The 24825-nt window shown below is 29.7% G+C and overlaps 2 protein-coding genes across 4 annotated transcripts; one reads left to right on the top strand and one right to left on the bottom strand.

The window, feature by feature from the left end:
* The first annotated feature begins 1635 nt into the window (after positions 1-1635).
* On the top strand, positions 1636-21192 carry LOC140663548 (nose resistant to fluoxetine protein 6-like). Of its 3 annotated transcripts, none has more exons than XM_072887784.1 (10): positions 1636-2532; positions 16251-16546; positions 17165-17340; positions 17591-17748; positions 18535-18666; positions 19087-19646; positions 20083-20388; positions 20548-20722; positions 20834-20976; positions 21053-21192. In XM_072887784.1, the coding sequence occupies exons 1-10, from the start codon at positions 2223-2225 to the stop codon at positions 21176-21178; spliced, it is 2382 nt and encodes a 793-aa protein (XP_072743885.1). In that variant the 5' UTR covers positions 1636-2222; the 3' UTR covers positions 21179-21192. The 3 variants fall into 3 exon arrangements, with proteins under 3 accessions (XP_072743885.1, XP_072743886.1, XP_072743887.1); XM_072887785.1 differs by having other exon boundaries at positions 18568-18666; XM_072887786.1 differs by having other exon boundaries at positions 18571-18666.
* Positions 21193-21218: 26 nt separating this feature from the next.
* Positions 21219-24823, bottom strand: LOC140663550 (26S proteasome non-ATPase regulatory subunit 5). Its single transcript, XM_072887787.1, has 3 exons — positions 24695-24823; positions 23445-23862; positions 21219-23019 (listed from the first exon to the last, which is right to left on the bottom strand). The coding sequence occupies exons 2-3, from the start codon at positions 23624-23626 to the stop codon at positions 21690-21692; spliced, it is 1512 nt and encodes a 503-aa protein (XP_072743888.1). The 5' UTR covers positions 23627-23862; positions 24695-24823; the 3' UTR covers positions 21219-21689.
* Between the last annotated feature and the right edge of the window lie 2 nt (positions 24824-24825).

Consider the following 24825-nt stretch of genomic DNA (forward strand, 5'->3'; position numbering starts at 1 on the left):
ACTACTTTCTTTTATGCGGAAATACTATATCATTACATGATTGGTGTTCGATAATCGAGTAAATATATGTGTCTTAATTTCATTACACAATGACAAATTAACTTAAGCACTTGTAAAAATTATAATCTTTTTTTTCTTGTAAAAATGTATTATCAATGAAAATAAAATCTAAATATAGAAAAATAATATCTTGTAAACCTTTTTGAAGAAAGATTTGAAATATTTCGTGTTACCTCTGTGTGGATATAAAAAAAATTTAATTTTGCCTATAAAAAGTAAAATCGAAAAATTGCGAAAAAATAGTGATTGCATGTAAAAAGTTATACTATCGAAATACGGCTTGGTTTACGTAATAATTATGTTAATGGAACAATACTCTGTTTTGCATAAAACTTTTCGTTTTTTCTTACAGAAGAAGTAAACGCGCGTTCCACTCATCAACATTTATGTAATCTCTGTTAACTGTTAATTTCAACGCAGAATCTTCGATATTGCTTTTTCGCCCGTTTATACGACAGTTGCGAGTCTCGACAAGCAAGTCATTGTCGAAGAGCCCCGTAAGAGAAGAATTTTCAGCATGACCGAACAACCAATGATAGTCTGTCAAAGAGTTGGTGAGAAGGAGAAAGAGAGAGAAAAAGAGAGAGAGAAACGTTCCTCTAATAGTATAAAATTTCACAGTGAAACTTCTTCTAGAGTCCGTCGTTAATCTGGCACGAACTCATGCGAAGCGATGCTGAAAGTTTTGTAATTCATTACCTGAAACAGTATAGTCCGCATCGCATCCTGTCATAAGTTGTTTCGCGTATTTGAGTTTTATTAAAATAACTTTTGCTTTTTCCTTTTATTGCCACTACGAAGTTTAAAAAATCTAAAGGAGACATTTTTTTAAAATAAAATTTTAAATTTTAAATTAAACATAAAATATTTTTATCACACCAATATGCGACATACTGGTCCACCATTGAACCAAAGAAAGACGGACAGTTTTTCTGCTAAATGATGCTAAATGTAAAACCGGAATTACAGTTATGTAATGTACCTAAAGATGATAGTAATGCCGCGCAATTCTAAGAATATCATTAATGTTTACACTCTCGAATATTATAAATTGATTCCTTTTAGAGCGAAAGTTCTTAGATGACGCGGTTGATTTTTACGTCTCGTTTAAAATATGTAAGAAATAAAGTATACCCTTCTGCAAAAAATTATCCGAGGAAATTGATGTCAACTTCCTCAGAATTTTAACGATAATTATCGAGTTAAATTCTGTGCATACAAACGTCTCGACTATAAGATCATGAATTTTAATGGTAGATTCTTTAACAAACATTCCTAACAAATATTTTTTAGCGATTTTTTTTTTCAAAAATTACATACACTCAAGCAATTCTTATATACATCAGCGGTAGCTATACTTTGTCAAATTATTCAAGAAGAGATTGTAGAATTTACACTAATTAAATAAAAAGAACTCTCTCTTTCTCTTTCTCTTTCTCTTTCTCTGATTATCAGATGTCTCAAGCGTGCGGAAATACACGTGTGAATGAATTCCAGTTGTGTCTTGCGCGCAGTTTAAAGGTTGTCAGTTTTCACTCCACAGGGAGACTCGGCCCCACCAGTCTCTTCATTGTGGTACCGCGAAACATTCAAGAACCATTGGTCAGACTACAATCCACTCGTACAGTTGATCCGTGATCATCCAGTGTGAAAGAAGAGGCCACCTTATCTTTTTCTATATTATTTGTTTCTATATTATTTTTTCTTGTTAAGAGTAGACGCAACATTGTCGACGTTGCCATATATGTAAAAGATCACAACAAGATCTGATAGATCTTCGACAGTTACAAAAATGGAATTGCAAAGATTGATATAATTACGTTAAATCGTACATTGTGGATCGACGTGATCAATCAAGATTCAATTGATCGAGCGCAGAAACAAGTGAGACAACCCTGACAACTGCCCGACAATGTGATAAGCATAGACCTGACAGGGGATCGATATTTTGTTTGTTCGACTTTTCAGGTCGTGATACGTTCGTCTGTTTAGCAGACTGTAAAAATCGACATCGAAAGACAAATTTTTCTCAACAATCGATCACGAAAAGCCTGTTATCTGAATTGACAACGATGCTGAAGATTCGCAATTAGTGTTCCTGCGCGAATTTCCTTCTAAAACGTGCTTCGTTGATCTTTTCTGTGAACATTTATGAACTAAATATGAGAAGTACAATGCGTTTACTAATTGTCACTTTGCTTATATTGTCTGCGATTTATGCCGAAGAGATATCTACCGATATACCAAACGAGAACACAGAAGAATCGATTCTCCGAGTAAGAAGTTTGCCAACAACAACCGAGGTGGTCGAAAAGAATTGGACGAGCTTGTCGGACACACTGGACGTTTTCAGTGCACGTAATTTAGTAAGAAATTGGGTAGAAGGAAAATACGCCATCGGGGTGCAATGCAGCAAAGATATTACAACGTACGTCAAGGCTTTGAAGAACGAAGAATTATGGGCTCTTAAAGGTACGATTAAACTTTGCTATTCAATATCAGCTTTGCTGTTCAATTGCGTATTTTAAATCAAACTTGAAATTCTAAATTAAAAATTAAACCCAATTTCAAAGTTAGAACGCTCTATTTATAATTAAAAAATATTTTATTATTCCTCTATTTATTAAAATATATTTTGTTAATAAATCATTAACAGTAAGTTACAAATATAAAATTTCTAATCAAAATCCACAAATAATAAATTTGAATATATCTAAAAATTATCAGAGATTAGTTCGATATTAAGAAAAATATTACTACGTAAGTAAATCATAAATATTAATACATATATTGTATATGTAAGTAAATCATAAATTTTTTAAATTTAATTAAAGGAGAGTCAATAAGGCCCGATTTGGCCTACTCACGATTTCATTGTAAATCATCAGAACTACTTCTTAATACATAAGAAACTAAGTTTAATTGATTTTAGCTGTCCTAAACGGACATGTTCAACATAGTCGTTATCCTGTTTAAAGATAGAAATTCGTATTTATGGATATTGTGTTTAATACTACACAACTCGCCTGAAAATCGTAAACATTATATTGGACATAATTAATATCATAATTTAAAATTATTTTTATTCGTAAAATTAATAATGTTTGTAGTATTAAACACCATATCCATAAATACGAATTTCTGTCTTTAAACAGGATAACGAGCAGGTTGAACATGTTTGTTTAGGACAGCTAAAATCAACTAAATTTAGTTTCTTATGTATTAAAAAGTAGTTCTGATGATTTACAACGAAATCGTGAGTGGGCCAAAATCGGGCCTTATTGACCCTCCTCCTTTCTATAATATATTGAGTTAGTGGAAAAATAATTTCGTTTTTCGCATATGTTTTTAATGTTAAAAAACAAAAACTTTTCTATCAATCTAATATTTTATTTAATATTTTATCTTATATTCTATCAATCTAAAAATTTATGATTTTATACATAGGCTGATATTTATAATCTGTTCTTATATTTAAGTGTGATCTTAGATCGTTTTAAGACTCTATTCAGCTAATAAAATAACTGAATTTTAAAATCTTACTTAAGACAATTTTAAATAAAAGAACGGACTATGAATGCCGGCTTTATTATAAAAGACAAATGAAACTGTTATTTATATAGTGGCAGATAAATCATCATCGCTTATGTTTCTCTTTTTTTCTTATACCTATATTATGAAATTGTTATACACATTGTCAGTAAGCAAAAATTATTATGTCAATAGAAAGTTTAACCGCATCAGCCACAACATCAGCAGTAAAGTATATATCGTAACTGTCTTCACGAATTCTTATTAAACATTTTTAAGTAAACTAGGGTGAAATTTTGATAAATTTTTATCATCGATTTAAAGCGGCTTATTTCACGAATTTTGGAAATATTGTTATAATATCACTTATTAATACATTTCCATAATCATCTTAATTACATTTTTTGAAACAATATTTTCTTTATGATTAATAATTAATATGAATTTATTACAAATTTATCGAATTGTTAGTTTTAATACGCTATCTCAATACTGAAATTATAATATATAATACATTATGTGTATCTTGATTTAAAATTATTTATAACATTAAAGTTTTGATGTTTCGAACGAAACAGTCTCGATTTTGCGTGCTAATAGTATACGATCATAGTTAATGAGCATCTCGATAGAAGAGGCATTGATTATATTGAATTATATACTTTCTAGGTCTCTGTTTATGTAATAAACTTCATTTTAGAGATTATTCGAAGTCATTTAATTTAAAGTCTTTCGCTCTTCAATCATATTGCATTTAATATAATATTGGATTTAATAAATGCATTTAATAACTTTGCAATTTCTGCTTTATCTTCTTGGTCTCAGTAATAACACAAATACACGGAATAGGAACAAAGAGCTCAGGGCAAGAACCTTCATGATTATCTTTTTTATTATAATCTATTTATTATAATTAAGCTGCTATATACAGTAACAAAACGTTCTGTACAAGGCGAACCTGTTCCACGTATGAAAAAAATCATTCTGCAATAACAAGGATGTTCTTTGTACTTGAAACAAATTGTTTGCCTTGTGCAGAAAGTTGTTTTACTGTGCATTTAGTTTCTTATTTGAATAAAAAAATAATAAATATACATCATCAATATTTTTTTTTCCACGAATATTCTTGTACTATATTTTTTGTCCTGTATTTTTATTCTATATTTTGTTCTGTATTTTAATAGCTAAAAGAAACGTAAAGATAAAGCAAAGATTACAGTTATTGTACAGCAACATGATTACAAATATCTTTATTTTTATTTGTAATAGCCAAGAAAAGCATAAAGATAAAGTAGAGGTTGCAAAGTGTACGGCAATACGTGTTCGGTAACACGATTACAATTAAAAACACAAAAATTTATACTTTTGGTTAAATAATATAAAACAAGGCTTACTATAACTTAAGTTATATAAACATCTAAAATTGTACTTGAATATGATTGATACCATTTTTCTCTCGAAATATTTTTATTACATAATTTTTGTGTTTCTCTTTTTATGTTACAAATATTTTTTATGACACACCTACGATATTCCTTTATATAATCTATTACACAATTATCAGGCATATCTTGCTCTGATTACATCTGCAGATTTTATACGAAGAAATTTTATACACTCTACGTACGTATCTTATGTACCATTCCCTATGTATTGCAACTTTCTCCCTGATGCAGCTTTCTAAGTAACATTACGAGATAATTCTGCTAAATCATTTGCGTTACATATTAGTTATTTAAATGAATCTCTTTCAATTGCATCATGATCATTAAAAATGCATCCTCAAGGATATGCTGCCAGTATCACGGAATCGTCTGTCGTTATTTTAATGACAGATTAAGTCGAGACTTGATCTCAAGCTACAATCAATTTTTTTCTATTAAAATCAACAAGACATCATTACCAATCCGACTTTAATTTTACGTAATTCTAATTGGAGATTTAATAAGAAACGTGAAATTGAAATATACTAAAATATTGTGTACCAATTAAAATCAAATGACAACTTCTATTTCGTAACTTTCCTCGAGCAAATATTGATTTCGAATTCGTCAAAAACATTAACGCTTTTAAGATTAACATTGGTAGGTTGAAGAAACTCTGTCAATGTCGTCCACTTTGTCGATGAAAAAAAGGAAACTCATGTCAAAGTCGTGTTAATGAATATCCTTACAAACAATTGCTTTTAGGTCCCTTCTTCCGTTACTCCCTTTGTTTACTTACGTGATTTCGCAAAGTTTCACTTTTTTAATGACAAGACAAAGAACCGATCAAAGCGTGCCGGCTTAACGAGAAACGTGGCGTCGCGTCGACTGACAAATCGCGCCCTCGTTTCATTTTTCTCGGTCAATACTATTTTTCACATATTCGTTAAACGCGCGCCGAGTGTACACAAAAATGTAATCATTTTTTAGCAGATAAAGCTATCTATTCCTCTATTTTATTTTATTTTTAAAAAATCTAATTTTCATTTGAAAGAAAATGAAAAATATTTAAATATATAAAATAAGTAAATAATTCATAATAGATAATACTTTAACTATATATATTTTATAGATGACTTTTTTCGCTACTTATTGTTGATATAACGTAGGAAAGGTTGTTCGAGTAATTCCCTACAAAAATCAAGTAGAGGATAGCAATAAAGTCTGTTTATGACTTTCACATGTATCAAAAAACAAATATTTGTATCTTTTTTAAAAAAATTTTATTATCTTTGGCTATATGAAGAAAAATTTTGCGATTTTATGAATTTTGTTCTCGCTTGAAAACATTTTACTAACATTAAAAATCAACTTTGAAATATGATCCGATTACATATAGTGTTTCTATTGATATGATGAAAAAAAGACTACATATACTGTCAATTCTTACATAAATTATTTTTTTCCTCAAAACATCATAACACTCCGAAGTATTCAACATCGCAATAAAAAAAAAATAGTTTATATAAATAAGAGTTACATATATTTGAATATCTGTATATAAATCGCGATATATATTCTAGAATATTTTTATTACATTCCATAGATAACATTTTTATATTATCAATATATATACGAATATTTATGGCATGAATTAAAAACATTTGAGATATTTTAATTTTTTTCAAGCTTTATTTTAACATTTGATATCTATAATATGTGCATGCGGTTTATTTTATTGCTTTATTCGAAACTGCTCAAGCAACTTTAGATCACAGATAAATATCCTTTCTTTTTTTGTTTCGAATTTCTTGTTCCGGAAGAAACTTGAAAAGGAAACCTGGCATCTGCAGAGTTCAAGTAAAAGTTTTAAGTATATATATAGGCCAGGGTTCACCTTCTCTTTTCTTCTCCTTTCCTCTCACATTTCATTCTCAGAGATCGAAAATTGGAAAAATCATCGAAAAAGTATTGATGCAATATTCGTTGAAAGAAAATAGACGTGAGCCAATTTTTCACGCCGATTTTTGCGGATGAGTTTTGTTGTGTTCAAGTCGTTCCTCTCATCAAATGATCATTACAAACGTGAAACATGTTCTAATCGCAAAGAAAACAAACTTAATCGGCCGCTTTCACTCTTCGCGAGACCTATGATATGCATCATCGTCATAGTATTTGTGAATCTCGCGAACTTTATGTCACAGCAAAGGTGAAAGATGCATCTGCGCTCGAAAAGAAATATCATTAGAGAGGGCATTATGACACTTTAAAAAGAATCGTTTGTCTTGAAAATGACGCTGTTCTTTCGACTTTTAGGAGGAGGCACTTATTTTCTCACGCGATGTATTTTACTGTTTTCATAATAGAAAATATCACTTCCTGGTTTCTACTGTAACAAATTATTAAAAGAAGATGAATTATTATGCTGAATTTACATATAATTGCTTTGTTAAATTATAAAATATGTGTAAAACGAGATGTTACGCGAAAGAGTAAAAGTCATAGTTTTATTTACTTCAAAAGATAGAAAAGTTTCGTAGAAGTGTACTCTTTTGGGTATATATAATTCAGCAATTTTATTAGAATATATTTTTCTACAGTTATAAAGTTATATTTCACGTCAAAATAATTTAAGCATTATATTTTCCTTAAAATATATGATTTATTTTCACTGATTTGCATTATCGTTTCACTTTACGGTTTAACAGAAATTATAATTATATTAAGTTTCATGTTTTATTATAAAATTAATAGGCAACATTTTCTATTGCCCTTGTTTCATTCTACTGCCAGAAAAAGCGACTACTCAGGTTATTTTTCTTCTTTTAATAGTTTTCTTCAACAAAGAATATATATTCTTAATAATAGTAGAGATTAAGATATATTCATCACAAATTATAGAAAAATTTTTTATTTCTTTATCATGTATTCAAAAGAATTTATTTTCTTTTCAAGAATATTGTAAAATTGTATCGAAGAAGGCTCTACGTAGTAAACAAACCAAATTTTGGTTTTAATTTAATATTCTTGACTGAAATACTACCCTTACTAACAATAAGATTCATAATATATTTCGAATAAATTGAATATATGTGATAAACTTATGATATACCTCACACAAGTAATATTTACTTGAATGCAATATGTATTTCAGGAAATAATTTTGTTTTTTGTTTGCATTATTTTTTGGTTTATAGCGTTTTATAAGCCGGACGTACTTATATTGCTTTTTTATTTGACAACTTTCGATTTTTTAGAACTCGGACATCTGAAGAAAACCCAAACCAAGGGTCGAAACGTCATGTAACATTTCATAAGAATTAAATAAATATCCTTTGCCAGTCAGGTCGACGTTTAAGATTATTTCACTTTTTTAAAAAACCACTGGCGACAAGTAATATTTCTATTTTTGTTCTTATCCAAAAAGATATAAGTAATTTTCTCCGACAGACTTCGATGCGTAAATACACGTGTTATAGAAAAAGAGAGAATTATTATATTTTAAAATATACATATAGCATAATGCACGCAAGCGCGTGCATAATTTGTTTTAAAATTGCATTGTAAAGACAAAAGATATTGTACAGAGACACGATTGGCATTAGAAAGCGGTAAGTCCAAATCGGCATTGCGATTAGCGAGATTATACTATTCGAGAATTACGTGGCAGCTGGGGATGAAATCGCAAGCTTTCGCTTTCGCGGAAACGCGTTTCTATTTCTAGACGATTTACTTTAGACAGTAATATCGATGAGTCGTAAGATTACGATCATTCAATCCACGATGATTTGCGTTCTCCAATAATGCAAATTTATTAATGATTGCGTTAAATTATGTAAAACAAAATTAAGATATCCTTCTCTTAATATAAATAAAGATATCTTTATTTAAAAATATTACGCACTTTCCTATCAATTATTTTATAAATATAATTATTAGTTAGAACTATAGTCGTAAAATTTGATTTTATTTTTTAGCGTTAAAACTTTAGAAAACGATACATAATCTGATATATTTTTTTTGTTTATAATTAGGATACATATAGATTTTTTTCAGGTATGTTTCACACGTGAAGGCGTATCCTCGTAATTACATAGTGTGTAAAATGTTCGACACGCACTGATTAAGTAATTTCTACAAACTTACATCATATATGTATGTGGCGAGTATTAATCGCAGATTGAAATCAATAATAATTGGTGGTACAATTAAATAAAATTAGTAGTTATTAGTTAAATAGTAACAGATAGTATTATTTAACTGTCACCTATCAATTTTCCTATATCACGATGATATTACGTCATTTCAATTGTTTATATATATATATATGTATATCTTTTTCTATGCGTAACTTTTCTTTTTCATAGTTTTCGGTGAATTCTAGGAAAGCAATATAAATGCTGTATTGCAAGTGTTGGAAACATATCTTAGCAATTGAAATGACGTAATATCATTATGATATAGGAAAATTGATAGGTGACAGTTAACGCCACATACATATATGATATAAATTTGTAGAAATTACTTATATATATATAACTTATATAACCTGTATATATATATATATATATATATATATATATATAAAAAAGTTATATATATACAGGGTGGGTCAAATAACCTGTGACAGGCTATTTTCTCCGAAACTATTAGAGATATAGACTTTTTTTTTACATTAAATGGCACATGGGGACTGATTACTTGGCGCGTAGGAAAATTTTTTGGGGGGACTTTTAGGGGGACAAGAAGGTACCCTTTATTTTTTTAATTAAATGGGGTACACTTTTTTAAATATTCGGGTAGCTTTCATCAAATTAATAATCTAGAATTCACCGAAAACTACGAAGAAGAAAAAAGTGACGCATAGAAAAAGAATATATATATATCCTGTTTCTTTCTACTTTATTAGCATCTAAAATCGTCATTTTTCTGATAAACACTATGTTTAATCTATCTGCGGTAACAAGTGAAAGTGATAAGTATAATAATACTTCAAATATATTATATGTGATGTAAAATAATGTAATTTATTACAATGAAAAAAATTCCAGAGTTACGTGTGTCTCTTTTTTTTGTCTAAAAGAATTTATTAAAATTTCTCTTCGCGGATTTTTCAAATGTGAAAAAAAATATTTCCGAATGTTTAGTGTCCCAATTTATCAGAAAAATGACGATTTTAGATGCTAATAAAGTAGAAAGAAACAGATTAGAAAGTGTACATCGTTAAAACGCCAAAAACTGACAAATGTGTTTGCTCACTCTTCAACCATGCACTTACCTGTAGTTTTTTACAATCATCGCTAAAACTTGTGTCTTTGCATTCGTTATTTAATATTGCATTGTTACAATAGATTCGAACAACTTGAAAAAAATTTTTAAATTACAATTTTGAGTAATTGTATCTAAAACTCGCATCCAAAGGCATTTTTAAATAAACAATCAAATTTCGAATAATATTGTGAAAAAACAATATTTTTTATAATATTAATTTTATAACATTTTTATAATATTAACATAATTCATAAAAAAATTGCTAATTTGCAACTTGACTGAGATTTGCAACCAGAGAGAGTTGAATACATTTTTCTCATATGATCGATGCATACAAATGTTGACCGATTGCGTGTATGTTGTCACGGGCAAACTTTTGATTTGCTCAAACTTGTGTTACTCAATTGTGAATAAACGAAAAGGTCAATCACACTACGATCGACTGTTTCAATAGCAACCAATTATAGCTTCATTTTGAAACGTACCAATTTATTGTCGCAATAACGTGACTATAAATGACAGCTGCATTAGAAACGGGATGCGTTTCACTTTCGTGTATCGAGGTCATTACATTTTCGTGCATGTCGGAAAAAGAAAGTCACCGCGCCTCTCTTTTGGGAGAACAAACGTATGTTTTAAAATTCATGCGTTCCCTTTCATTCGTGTACACGAATGTCGCTGAATGTCAATACAGTACTCCGCCTTTTAAAAGCAAAATAATTAAGAAATAATGTCACGTATTTTTTACAATAGTTTATCATGTTTTTAATTTCTATGTTTGCTAACTTTTCTTTAACCTTTTTCTAATTTATTAATAGGATTATTTGTAAATCTGCAAACTACAATTGATATTTATAGCTTATAAAACTACTTAGAAAAATAAGTAGTAATTTATATTTTGACCTAAACAATTTAAAATTTATTAAAAATAATTTTTTTATATTTTTAGCTAATAATATTATTTAAAAAACTTAGAATTTTTTATTTTACATTACAGAATATTTTACAATATTTCTATTCAGATTAGTATTTTAGAATAAAAATAAATTAAGACAATTAGTTGTCTTGGTGTATATAACTAGGAGTTTAAGAGAAGAATATTATTGTTACACCAATGACCGTAAGCCATAATAAACCGTTAATCTAATTTTATCAGACATGTGACAAAGTGATCACGTATAAAATTGGTTGCGATATTCCGTAGATATATTGCGAAAGACTTTATTTGAACGATTATAAAGAGCTATTATACATTTAATTAAAGCAACTTATAAATTAACCTAACCTTAAGCAATCTGTATCTCATATTTATAATATTAATGTGATATAGTCTCGTGTGAAAAGAAGAGACTAAATGAAGAAAACAGACGAATCGTCCAATATCCAAATGTTAAAAGTTCAGATGATTGGTTCAAATTATGAATTCCAATCTAGATAGAGCAAAGGCGCTTTCACCAGAATATTGAGGGAAAGAAATTCTTACCCGCTCCACTTTCATATTGTTAGTCAAGGACGTTTATACTCTCGCTACCTCCAAGCGACCTCCGTCAATTTAAAAAAGCAAACCAATGTCAGCTAGACATTAATATCGTCAATGCCAGACGGTTAAACACGGTAGTATTGCAACATTAGCTTCAATCAGTATGCAAACGCGTTTCTCTCTCTCCGGATTCACACTTTCTCCCATTTATATACGCACTGCGTATATAAATAGATCTACGTAACAAAGTAAACAATAAGCATAATTTTAAAAAAGTGCACACGCTAATGCAAGAAGCTAGTTATAATTAGAATTATGAACAAGACATCTTATGGGTACTCTGTATTTGATTATTAATCGTTACTGTTTTTATTATAAATTCGAAACAAAAGTAATGTGAAAATCCTAAAGTTACATAAAACTCGTCTTGAGAAAATAACATTGTATAAAATGTGCAAAAGAATATTATCTTTTAGAAAGATCACTTTCTTTTTAGCTTTCAATGTTGATGAGTGTCGACGCATTTCCTGGTTGGACTTTTTCTTTCAAATATATGTGAAATTTACTACAATGTATGTGAAATCTACTGCAATTGCGACGACAAATTTCCGTTGAACAATTTTAACGAGTATGTACTGTCAAAGCAAAATATAATTAAAGTAATGTCATGTAGCAATTCGAGAATTCCTTAGCCATATCCGTAGATAGCTAATACTCAGAATTGAAAACAGCAAATCAAAATATTGTCATGAAACATTTTGTGCAAATATAATGAGTATAATGAACAAAATAACACAGTACAACATTTCTACCAGAATCATAAAGCCAATCTTACAATTGCTACATAATTTGATTATTTCAAGCATCGCGCGTATAATTTGTTATTTTATTGTCCAACTCTCAAAGTAAAAAGTAACATTGTTGTCTCAGCTACAAAATATTGCAATTCCAATTTTACTAATAGATAATTACATTAGAAAATAAAATTTTGTTTAGTCTGACATAAAGCGTTCGTGAACATCGTGATAAAATTTCGAGAAAGAAAGAGAATTATATGCGAATCAGCCACTTTCATTTACTCCCGACACGTATTTTTTTCAAAAAAATATCATTAAATTCTTTACTTTCTTTAAATTTTTAGCAATCACCTATTATTTTTTCTTTACCAAGAAGTATAATGTGGAACAAACTTTATCTACTTATATTGATAAGTAATCAAAAATATAAAATTAAGATTCTATTTAAGACATTTATAATAAAATATAGATAGATAGATAATTTTATTCATCAGCATCTTATAATAAAATATAATAAAATATATAATATTAAATTTTTTACAAAAAGAAATAGTCTTATGTTAAATTAAAATTAAGTTATTTGCGGTTGCTTGTTCTTTAGAACTATCTTTTGATCAAGGTTTTAAGCGCGAAACGTTGCTGCACGTGTGAATGGAATATAAAATAGTACTACTAAAATTCCAAAGTTCAATAAGATCGAGCGTTGCATTAACTATTTATGTTTTGTAACAACTGGAATCGTGCCGATCATGAACTTGACTTTAAAATCTTGCAATAAAAGTGTAAAACTACGACTCACAATTTAAAAGTCACTGTATTCTAATCCAACTGTGAGCCTCCACGTGTATCTCGCATAATCACCAAACTTTGACAATAGTAAATGTCAATGATCGACAAGCAAGTTCTTCTTTGTGAAGAAGACATGAACCGATTTTTTACCTTTTTTTGAAATTTTTGGTATAAATCTGAAGAGAGTCATAATTAATTTTATATAAATTTTTTTAAGGATTTTTACAAAATAAAAACATTCCTTTTTTTAAATTAGAAAAAATGCATTTAAAATTAATAATTCAAAATGCAAACTAATGAATATCTCTTTATACTTATGTACATATCTATACATTTCAATAAACTTATTGCTTTTTGTTCAATATTATTAATTATTTTCATTTTTATATTCTTATATTAATAAATATCTTTCTATTTTACAAGATAATTTTTTTTAAATTTACTGCTCTATACACTTACAGTTTTGTATTTCATCGTTATATCCATCATTATTATTATTTTTTAGTATACCTAATATATACTTATTATATAATATTATTAATTATATTAAATCTAATACGTAGGTATTAATTTAATATTATCATTACTAATACTTCGTGATATAGATAGGTATTATCTCATCATCAGTATCATATTTGCATAGTATCTAATTAATTTGGAATGCAAATAAGGAAAACCTATTAAATTTTTTCACATAAATCTCCCGCTTACTTATGCGTGCATTACATATACCACAAGTATTACAAATGGCTCTATAATCATTGATAATAATTATATAATTCTTCTGTTTCTTACCGTAATTATTCTTTCGTGTAAATTATTCGCGATTTTGTTTTACGATCAGCATATAATTAACAGACATGCAATCCTTCTACGAAATAAGTGTAATAAAAAAGGTAAATAAGAGTTAATGTAATGGAAAGTAAATTACTGCTTTTTTAAATAGCAGCGAGAATAACAAAACGTGAATAAAAATGCGCGTAGTTAAATGCTTAAGAAAATACCGAAGTCGACAAATCACTATAATGGTCGACAATCAAGGATGTCGATTTTTATTTGATGTTTTTTAAAATTGATATCTTTGATAGTGTTGATAATCTTGTTGGTTGAAGTGAATTATGACAGCTTTGTATCTGAAACAGCAATCGTGAAGATGGGAAATCTAACTTGTATCATCTGTATCAACTCGAAATTCCAATTCTATCGTAATAGAATATTTATGAAAATTCTACGAACTTCGATGTTAAAATATCAATAAGTAGAACAAAATCATTCAATTAATATCACACAATAAAAAATACTCAAGGAATTTATTATTTATAAATTCGATTAATCATTAACCAATCCCTTAGCTTCAAATTTCGGGGGCCCAAAAAAAGTTACTTAAAAGTAACTTTTCTAACTAACTTAAGTAATTTAAACCGAATCTTATGAAACTTTTCTGTAAACGGAAGCAGATGAAATTTTAAAAAGTTCTCAAAACGAGTTGCAAAAAATGATGACGAGAGCAAAAAACCAGTGACGTCTACCGCAGCCTTAAGTGCGTAACCGCAAGTGACGTAACAAAACCGCCGTCAAGCAAAGTCCTATGTAATACAGTCTTGAAAATCCTTTGTCATAAGCTGACGTGATTAGATAATATCTTTTATTTCCTGAATAGAAAGTGCATATTTCGTCGTAGACAACCCTTTCCGACGTAGACCTCTCTCCATCGTGACGCTTTCCCGATGACGACAATCTGAAACGCCATCCCTCATGTTTGTCTACGTTACGATACGAAGAGATTTTATACTACCTTACCCGTAAAAAGCACACTTGCGTGCCCTTGTTTAATGCATACGCATGAGAGTTACGCAATCTGGTTATTTAATCAAATAAAAATTAGCATGTCGTGACATTTAAGTGAAGTTTATTAATATCATGTTAGATAATAAGTAGCATTTGTTAGTTAATGTGTGGACGATTTACAATAGTGAAAGCGAATAAATTATAAAATTATACAAACAATTAAGCTAATTTTTTACTGCAAGTAAATAAAAGAGCAAAGCACAGTGTGTGTGTGTGTGTATATAGGATTACAGTAAATTTATTAAACTGAAGATCGAAAAGTTTTAAATTGACAAATATTAGATAATATTAGAAAAAATTAGGGAAGTTGTACGTAAAACTTCTAATTGATTCAATGATTCATGAAATTAAATTAGAAGATTTGTAAAAGTCAATCGTTTCAATATTTCATATAAATTATAAAAAATGAAAAAATATATTTTTTAAACATACATGAATATATTTTTTCTAATAATAAGAACACGTAATTAGTCGATAAAACATGAAATTTTCAGCGATTTGATTAGAAAAACATATCGATAAGTGAAATCAGTTCCAAATCTAAGATTTTCAACGCATCGTCCCTCAGACTTGCAATCAAACGCTAGATTCGCGTTTTCACTCTCACGAGTCGTCGACCTACTTTGAATAAAAGTACTTTCGCCGCACTCACCTGACTGACCACTTCCGGCTCCATCGTCACAACTCGATGAAAGTGTTCTCCAGCGATCGCTTTCGTCACTTACAAGGTGTTCCGGAACTCATGACCTTATGTCTCGCATCAACGGCTTTTCGACCAACATGCAGTTTTTTTCCTTTCTAAAACACATGTTATACACATAATTTAATTTAAATTTAACACAACATAGAATAATTGAATAATGTAGAATAAGAAAACTATTACTATATTTTTTCTCTCTTGTAACATACACATAAATATCTAATAATACATTATATATATTTTTTTATGTCTCTACAAATCATATATTTCGAATAAATTCGTAATATATATATTATATATATATATATATATATGAAAATAATAATTATTTTGTCTTCTCGTTTCATTAGTGGACGATGCATCGGGTAGATATACCAATGGATTCTTTTGGGGTAACTCATTCTTTACTGGATCAGCCACCGAATGCGAGTACATCGGTCAAGATTACAGTCGAAAGAATCTCAAAATTGGTACAGAGTCATCGATCGAGGAGGTACGAGAATTTAATGCTGAGCCACGAAAACTAATTAGCGCGGACCATAGCGGAAGCAATACGTGGTTTCAAACGGACCCCATCGATACACTACCTTATCGTCTAGGATTTTACATGATGAGACTTTCCGTAAACGCGTCTCGATATACAACAGTAAGTATCGATATTGTATAATTAATTTATTAAAATATTATTTGATTTCTCTACTTATTTTCTTATTTTATGAAAACATGTGAAAGAAATGGCATGTTAACAGAATATATACTTACATAATCTACAAAATATTTCATGCGAAGAAATGTTTCCTCTTCAATATTTTAAATTATAAATAATACTAGTAATATTAAAAATTATTAAAAATATAATAAATTGTATGAAGTATAAAAAATCCTTATAAGAGTGACACATTTGCTTTTTTAGTTTAAAAAATAAGATACTAAATCTTTCTTTTCATAAATATCCCAGGTAGCACTGTTCGTTTTATAAACGTTTATTAAACGAACATGTGCTACTTGGGATGTTTGCTTAAAATCTAACAAAAGAAAGAACAATGTCATCAATGTTTAGGTTTTCAATACATTAATTGGACTATTTTCGAATGTAAATATGGTAAAGTTAAGATTTAATGTGTAAATGTAATATATAATTTTACGAAGAAATTAAGTAAAATATTTTTTTATAAATTCTTAAACTAGTGCTTATTTTTTTATTGTGTATACTATTTTTCCTATAAAGTTTAGTATAAAGAAAATCTATTCTTTTATTTCTCAGACAAGATTGATTCACCTGGGTGTTTGTTTGCCGTTCTCATGCTCTGCCTCTGACGTCGCCGTGATCGGGAAACTCGCCGCGGGCGAGTTCGCGGCAAAGCATTCCTCGATCGAAAAAGTCAGAGATCAGCACAATTTATACAATATGTACACAGATCCGATCTTCTGGATTCTAGCGTAAGTTTGTAGTAAAAAATGATCCTCGATTAAAATTGTATTACACTAGACAAGTAATATTTTGTCAAAAAATGTGATATTTTATCATGATGAATATGAGATTTAATGGTAAATATATTATGTATATTACTTTTGTTTTATTATTTTTTAAATTGTATTATATTCTTTATTCATTCATTCAAAGTTAAAATGTTGAAAACTCAAGCTTTTTGACGGATGTGCGCAAACCAAAGAAATGTTTGTGTTTTAGCGGTATCTGCACGATTGTCCTGATACTAATGATCCTCGGCACCGGATACGATTATTATTTATCGAAAAAAGTAACTCATCAGAAAAACGTAATCTACGATTTAGAGAAGCACGGGAAACTCGAACATCTCACCAATGGCAATGGAAAAGCATTAAATGGTAAAGAACTCGGCGTCCACGTTTAAGAGTTTTGTTGATCATTTTTGTTGTCATTGCAAGACAACATCAATACATTAAGATAATTAACGATTATTTCTTCCTCTCTGCAAAACAATGTTGCAGATTCCTCGCATATTTTTTCAATTCTTGCATATTTTTTAATTTTAATTTAAAATTGACGTTTTCTTATGGAATAAAAATATGAGTGACGTTCTTTACCTCAATTTCTCGGCACTGAACATCTCTTTGCACTTGAGAATCTCAGATTATAAATGTTAAAGTTAAAACAACAAATTAAAATTAAATAAAAAAATACAATTTTGTTACTTATCTATCTTCATAAAATTTAATTCTTTATTTTAATTACACAGCTTTTATAAATTAATATTATAAATGAATATTATTATTAAAAAGAACAATTTATTCTATATTTATTCCAAATAAAGATAAATTAGAATACGAAAAAAGATACGAGGAACCGCTTTGTACGAAATTAGAAAAACTGATGATTGTGAGACTTACGAAAATAATAACGCAAGACGCGTTTCAGCATAACATAATAAGTGCTTCACAAAGAAAACAAACGCTATAGCTTACTATACTAACTCATCTCGCAGTAACTCTGAAGAATGATGTTGTAATCACGTAAAACGCAATTGTCTCGGTGCGTCTTTCATGAGAAATAAAGTACAGACTAATATAAAGCACGACTACCACTCACAGACTATCAAGACAAGACAAGGACGGTACATAAGTAGTGATAAGATTTATTATTATATTCCGTAGCTGTACCAGGTAAGGTCTACCTTCCTGTTCCAGTAGCAGATTCTAGCAGCAATGATGTGCAACCGATTAATAATAACAATGATCGTGAGAATGGCTTGCAACCAACGGCTACTACGGAGAGAAGAAAGCTTAGTACGTTAAATTTTTGTCTTATTTATATTTTTTAGAGTCGTTAAAAATATTGTCGTAAAAAATTAACAAATATTAGAATAAATCACAAGAATTCGATCTATGTACATCTATCATCTGTAAATGAATAAATATATTCAATATCATCGAAAGCAATGATTAATTTTTTTTTCATTCTCTTATATTTTTAACGTATATTTTACTCTAATTTAACAATATGATTTAGAAAAGAAAATTTTTTAAAATTTCTGTTCTCTCCTGTTTTTATATGAATTAAAAAAATAAAAGTATAAAAACTCAATAATTATAAGATCTAAAGTTTCTGATTTAGAAAATTAGAAGTGGATGATTTTTATAATATAAATAAAAATTCTTTTTATAATTGATGGAGCGATTTCCTTGACGTTTCTATTGCGTTTACAGGTATTCCCGAAGAACTTTTGCTTTCGTTTTCCGTTGCTGCCAACTTGAAGATCATCTGCGATCGTAATGTGGGTGGTGATACCATCAGTACCGTGCACGGGCTAAGGGCGATATCGATAGCCTGGGTTATCCTCGGGCACACGTGCATCGTTCTCTTCAAGTACTCGGACAACATGGAATATCGTAAAGTAGTGGAGAAGAAATTCCTCTTTCAAACCATCACGAACGGAGTCTTCAGCGTTGACACCTTTTTCTTCATGAGCGGTCTGCTCGTGAGTTTCCTATACTTCAGAACCAACGCCAAGGGCGACCTGAAGAGGCTTACGCAGGGCACACGAGGCTTTATCGCGGGTACTCTAAAGTTCATAGGGCTTCTTTTGTACAGATTTAGCAGACTTACCGCACCGTACATGTTCATCCTGGGTATGGTTGAGATCTCGATGAAGTATTTCCACTCAAATTCCGTCTTTGAGCCTCCCACACCGGATCATTATAATTGTCCAAATTATTGGTGGAGAAATTTGCTTTATATTAATACTTGGTTTCCCGTCGAGCAAATGGTACGTTTTATTTTATTGACATTGCAAAGAATTTCAAAATTACTATTAATAAGATTTTATTCCTGTGATAAAATATTTAATTTTCCAAATCTTCGATCATTAGTTTCTGAAGATAGTTAATTCTGTTTTTTTAAAGTTTTTTATAGGTTTTTTTTTTATATAATAGAATGACATTTTATATTTTTGATAAATTCATGATAAGATAAAATAAATGACTTTTTAAACTCTTCTCTTTAATTTTACCTTGATTTTTAATCCATTATTTTTTAAATAATTTAATTTAATTAAATTATAAATTAATAAATAATTAATTTTAAATTTAATTTCATACTTTTAATCTGTATGTTTTTTTTTATTTTTACTTCGCTTTAATAGTTTGCAAATTTTATTTTTTTCTCCCTTATTTCTATAAAAATTATATCAATTTATATTGCAGTGCATGCTTTGGAGCTGGTACCTAGCAGATGATACACAGTTCTACATTGTGGGTAGTGTCATACTAGTATTAGCTACAACTTACTTCAAAACCGCAGCGTTTGCATTAGTGAGTCTACTTATCAGCTCGTGGATAACTACCGGTTACATCGCTTTGGTTAATAATCACATGCCGAGCTCGGACGACCCGTTGGCCCTTTTCGACAAGATCTACGACAAGCCGTGGACGAGATTAGGCCCTTACTTGATTGGGATGTCCGTCGGCTACTTTCTCTTTAAAACTGATTGTAAAATGAAAATGTCCAAGGTACGATCAGCTACAGTTAAAGTTAAAAAAATATACTTTAAATTAAAAAAATGCCTTTGAAAAATCGGAGGCTGTCTTAGATGTCACAATATTTGTATGATATTAATTAATTCTTCTTCGATGCACAAAGGAAATAATTTTTGACGCTGTTATTTCTAGACTACCGTCATCGTGGGATGGCTTCTGTCTTCCGCATGTCTCTTGAGCTTACTTTACGGTTTATACGAAGCAGAACTTGCACCCGCTACAGCCGCTGCGTATTCTTCCTTAAGTCACAGCGCATGGGCAATGAGTTTAGCATGGATTGTAATAGCGTGTAGCACCGGTTACGGAGGTGAGTATAAACTTACTTATTTAATAAAAAAAACCGCTAGACTAATTGTAACAATTGTTAGTCAATCGTTGCATTAATCGTTAAACGGATTAAAAAAAATTACATTTTCAGGATATGTAAATAAAATTCTGTCGTGGCCACTTTTGTATCCGTTCAGCAGAGTGACTTATTGCGCTTACTTAGTTCATCCGCTTGTGATTCGTCTGACCGCTATGAATCTAGATTCGCCGTTTCATCTAGGAAAAGATATAGTAGTAAGTTTAAGTCGAGCAAAAGACGAATAAATACAGTGTTAAATAGAATGTTTGTATAAAACATAATTTTTTTCAGGCTGTAACATTCGTGGGACAACTTGTGCTGTCTTACATGTTCTCTTTCATAGTGTCGCTTACCTTCGAAGCGCCGGTAGTCAGTATGCTGAAGATTCTTTCACCGAAAAAGCGAAGACATGTATAATATAGAGATTAAAACGTATTTAACGCACAAACACTGTTCGTACAGTTATTTAAACATTTTTATTTACACATATTATATATGAGTTTTGTAAAGAATGTGTGAAACAATAGTGAAATATCGTAAACATTACATACATATACACTGTATTAACATCACTTGTTTCACCTCAAATATGTAACACAACATGGACTTTTCTGTGTATCATTAAATGTAAAATAAATTATTTCTCTTTGTATATATAAATTCCGATAGAAATTCTGATATAATGAATATTCTTACTGTGTAAGAAAAAAATTAAATGTTCGTACGCGTTTTAATAATGTCGACGTTGTAACAAATGCAAAGACTTAATTTTTTATGGTAATCAATGTTTTTAAAAAAATAATGAATAATAAATATTAGACTCGTCTTATAAAAGTTATTCACGTTATATATTATGTTACATACAACATGTATCTTTAATATTAATATTTAACAAGTAAATGATGCAGAGATTTATTCTTCCTTCTTTTTACAAAGCACCCTCTATCGCGACTTCGGTATTAATTTCGACAAAGTACGGACCTTCGTTAACGAATTGCTTGAATTTTTGCATAGTATCCGCATCGAATATATCTCGCTCCGCTTGAGACAAACATTTCACGACTTCATACTTAGCGTCCTTGCACTCTTTGAACGATTCGATATTTCTATCTAATAGAAATTCCACCAGACCGGGATGAATGGATATATATTCTTGTCCCCATACTTGAGAGCTGATCACCGCTAAAACCTCCAAACCAGCCTGCCTGAGATCGGCGAACGGTTGTCTGCATATCGATACAATCATATCTAACGGATCATCGCACAACGAATCAAACCACAACTTCGTCAGAGACAAGATTCTATTGTCCTGTTCGTCCCTCTTGACCTCGAGTATAAGAACAAGATTGTTCAGACCACGAATTCTCAAAGCGGTCGGCATTCTCTGCACTATCTCGGTAATCTTTTTAAGAGCACTGGGCATCGCATTCCCTAGAGCTTGCAACGCATATTTGCCTTCAACACTCGCAGACACGAATCCCAGAGTATCCAATGCGGGACCTAGGATATTCTGATCCCCGCTATCTATCACCTCGAATAGTGCGGAGATTATTGCAGGATACTTGGAAAACAACTCATTGGGCCAATGACGTGCGACGTTACCAAAGAATTTCATCAGACCAGGAATCAAAAGATTTGACAAAGGATTTTCATTGGCTTGCGCTATCTTTTGAACCAATTTATTCAATACCTCTTGCTGCTCCAGATAACTGAGACCTTCCTCAAATATCGCTAATTGAGTCAATATTTCCAAAGCGTTTAACTGAAGCAGTATATCTTCGTTCTCCAATATATTGATTAAACTGTTCAAGAAGCCTGATTGAGCAGATACTTCTAAAGCTTCTCTGGACGTCTTGGCTATATCCACTATAACTTCATAAACACGAAAGCTGATAGTATCGTTCTGCAATAATCTGGCAAATGTTCTCAGAAGTTCACCCTTATACAGAATGTGTAAGCCATTCGGATTCTTTCCAACTTGTTTCACTATGTTCATCGCACATTCAGCAACTGTTAAATCATTATCGCCAATTCTATTTATAATCGAGATCAGAAGAGTGGTGTCTGCGAGCAATTGGAATATCTTTTGTGAATCCAAGACTATACGCACAAATTCACGTAGTACAAGCAACCTTACACAAGCGTTTGGATTAGTTATCAAGGCAGATATTTCGACTACATATCTTTGATAAATTTCTCCAGGTTCTAGCACACTGAATAGAATGGTGAGAATGTCACATATTTGCTCTATAACTTCTCTGCAATAAAAAGAAATTGTTGAACTTTTTGTTTTAGCCATAAATGTTTGAAAATATTATATCACATATAATAATTACATTTACACAAGAAGCAACATTTTGTATTACATCTTATAAGAATAATAGTTGTATGTAAAGTAATAATTTATGTATGTTAAGTAATAATGTATCGTATCTTCAGATTATTAGTTTACACATAAATATTTAATTTAAAAATATTGTAAATGACAGTTTTCAAATATTCTACATTTAAACTATTTGCAAATATAAAATGTCTAATATAAACTATGTTATTTAGAAATTACATCAGTTATCTTATTTTTTTAAACATTTATAATAAGGTTATCTCATAATATTCACATTATGTGTTTCACGTTAAATTAAAAAGATCGATTGACTCATAGAAAATTCACCTGTCATCGTACCTGTTACTGGAGGTTAATTGTGAGTAGAGAAGTTCGTAATCCAAATTCCGGGCGATTTGTTCGGCATCTCGGTTATTTAAGCTGCTGAATTTAATCTTGATATCTGTTAAAACATCCTTTTTTTCCTCGACATTGTTCAATTCGCATAGACGTAAAATCTTCGCTTGATACCATTCCGTCATGATCGGTTCATTGACAACTTTTCGCTTTTTCTAAATAACTTTCACAAGCACTAATTGTCGCGTGAATCGTGAATAAGCGTTTATCAACTCTCTCTTTCAGGTTAGGTAGGTAAAGTCGCTAGTGCGCAAAACCCGCCATTTTGACTCCTCGCTATATGCTACACGTGTTACGTTTACGTAGGATGACGTCAGACGTCACACACGGCTTTTCAATGTCAGAGAGAGAACAGAGAACCCTGAGAGCATTTATATGAATAAGCTGTCTGGTTTATTCTTTTTAGAAGAAACGAAACGCATTATCGATAATTTTCATTACTACCAACTTTATCTTTTTTTTTCAATACCAAATACCAACCAATACTAATCTATTTTCGAACGCAGACAAATACGACAAAACGAGAAATTAAACGAGAATAACATTTTAATTATTCATATTATTAAAAATAGATATTATTAAATAAATTATTAAATTGTAAAAAATATTGTTAAATGAATTATTAAATGATTATTATTAAATTGATATTATTAAATATATTAAATTTATATGTATATAAATATATTGGTCGTTGATGATTTTTTATTAATCAAAATGTCTCATCAAAACGAGATAATAAATAAATAAATAAATGCAATACTAACAGTATAAAAAAAATATCAAGAACAAAAATAATTAAAAGAAATATTGTCAATTTTTTTTCTAAATAAATTACCCGGGAAAAAAAGTTGGCCATATATAGATTTCGTCAATATCTGATCATGTCTTATCAAGTATAGTCATATATGATATTATATGATAATTAAATAAAATCATATGGATTTTATTTAATTATCATATAATATCATATATGACTATACTTGATAAGACATGATCAGATATTGACGAAATCTATATATGGCCAACTTTTTTTCCCGGGAACATATGACGTTGTTTTATAATTTAAGTAAATAATTTAATAAATTTAACATATTGTATAAACATTTAAACAATAAATAATATGATTATCAAGAAAGTATTATCAAATACATACAGCAGAATAAAAAAATAAATATAAAAAACGTAATGCTTACCGATCAGAAAAGATAACTGTGCATTTGATGCGTTAGAAGAGTATTGTCAATATAATTTATAAACAACATTGTACAACAACATTACACAATATAAAATGCAAAAATTATTTATTAAAAAAAAACAAGTTTTA

The sequence above is a fragment of the Anoplolepis gracilipes genome, chromosome 3 (assembly GCF_047496725.1).
Source record: "Anoplolepis gracilipes chromosome 3, ASM4749672v1, whole genome shotgun sequence".
Lineage (NCBI taxonomy): Eukaryota > Metazoa > Arthropoda > Insecta > Hymenoptera > Formicidae > Anoplolepis > Anoplolepis gracilipes.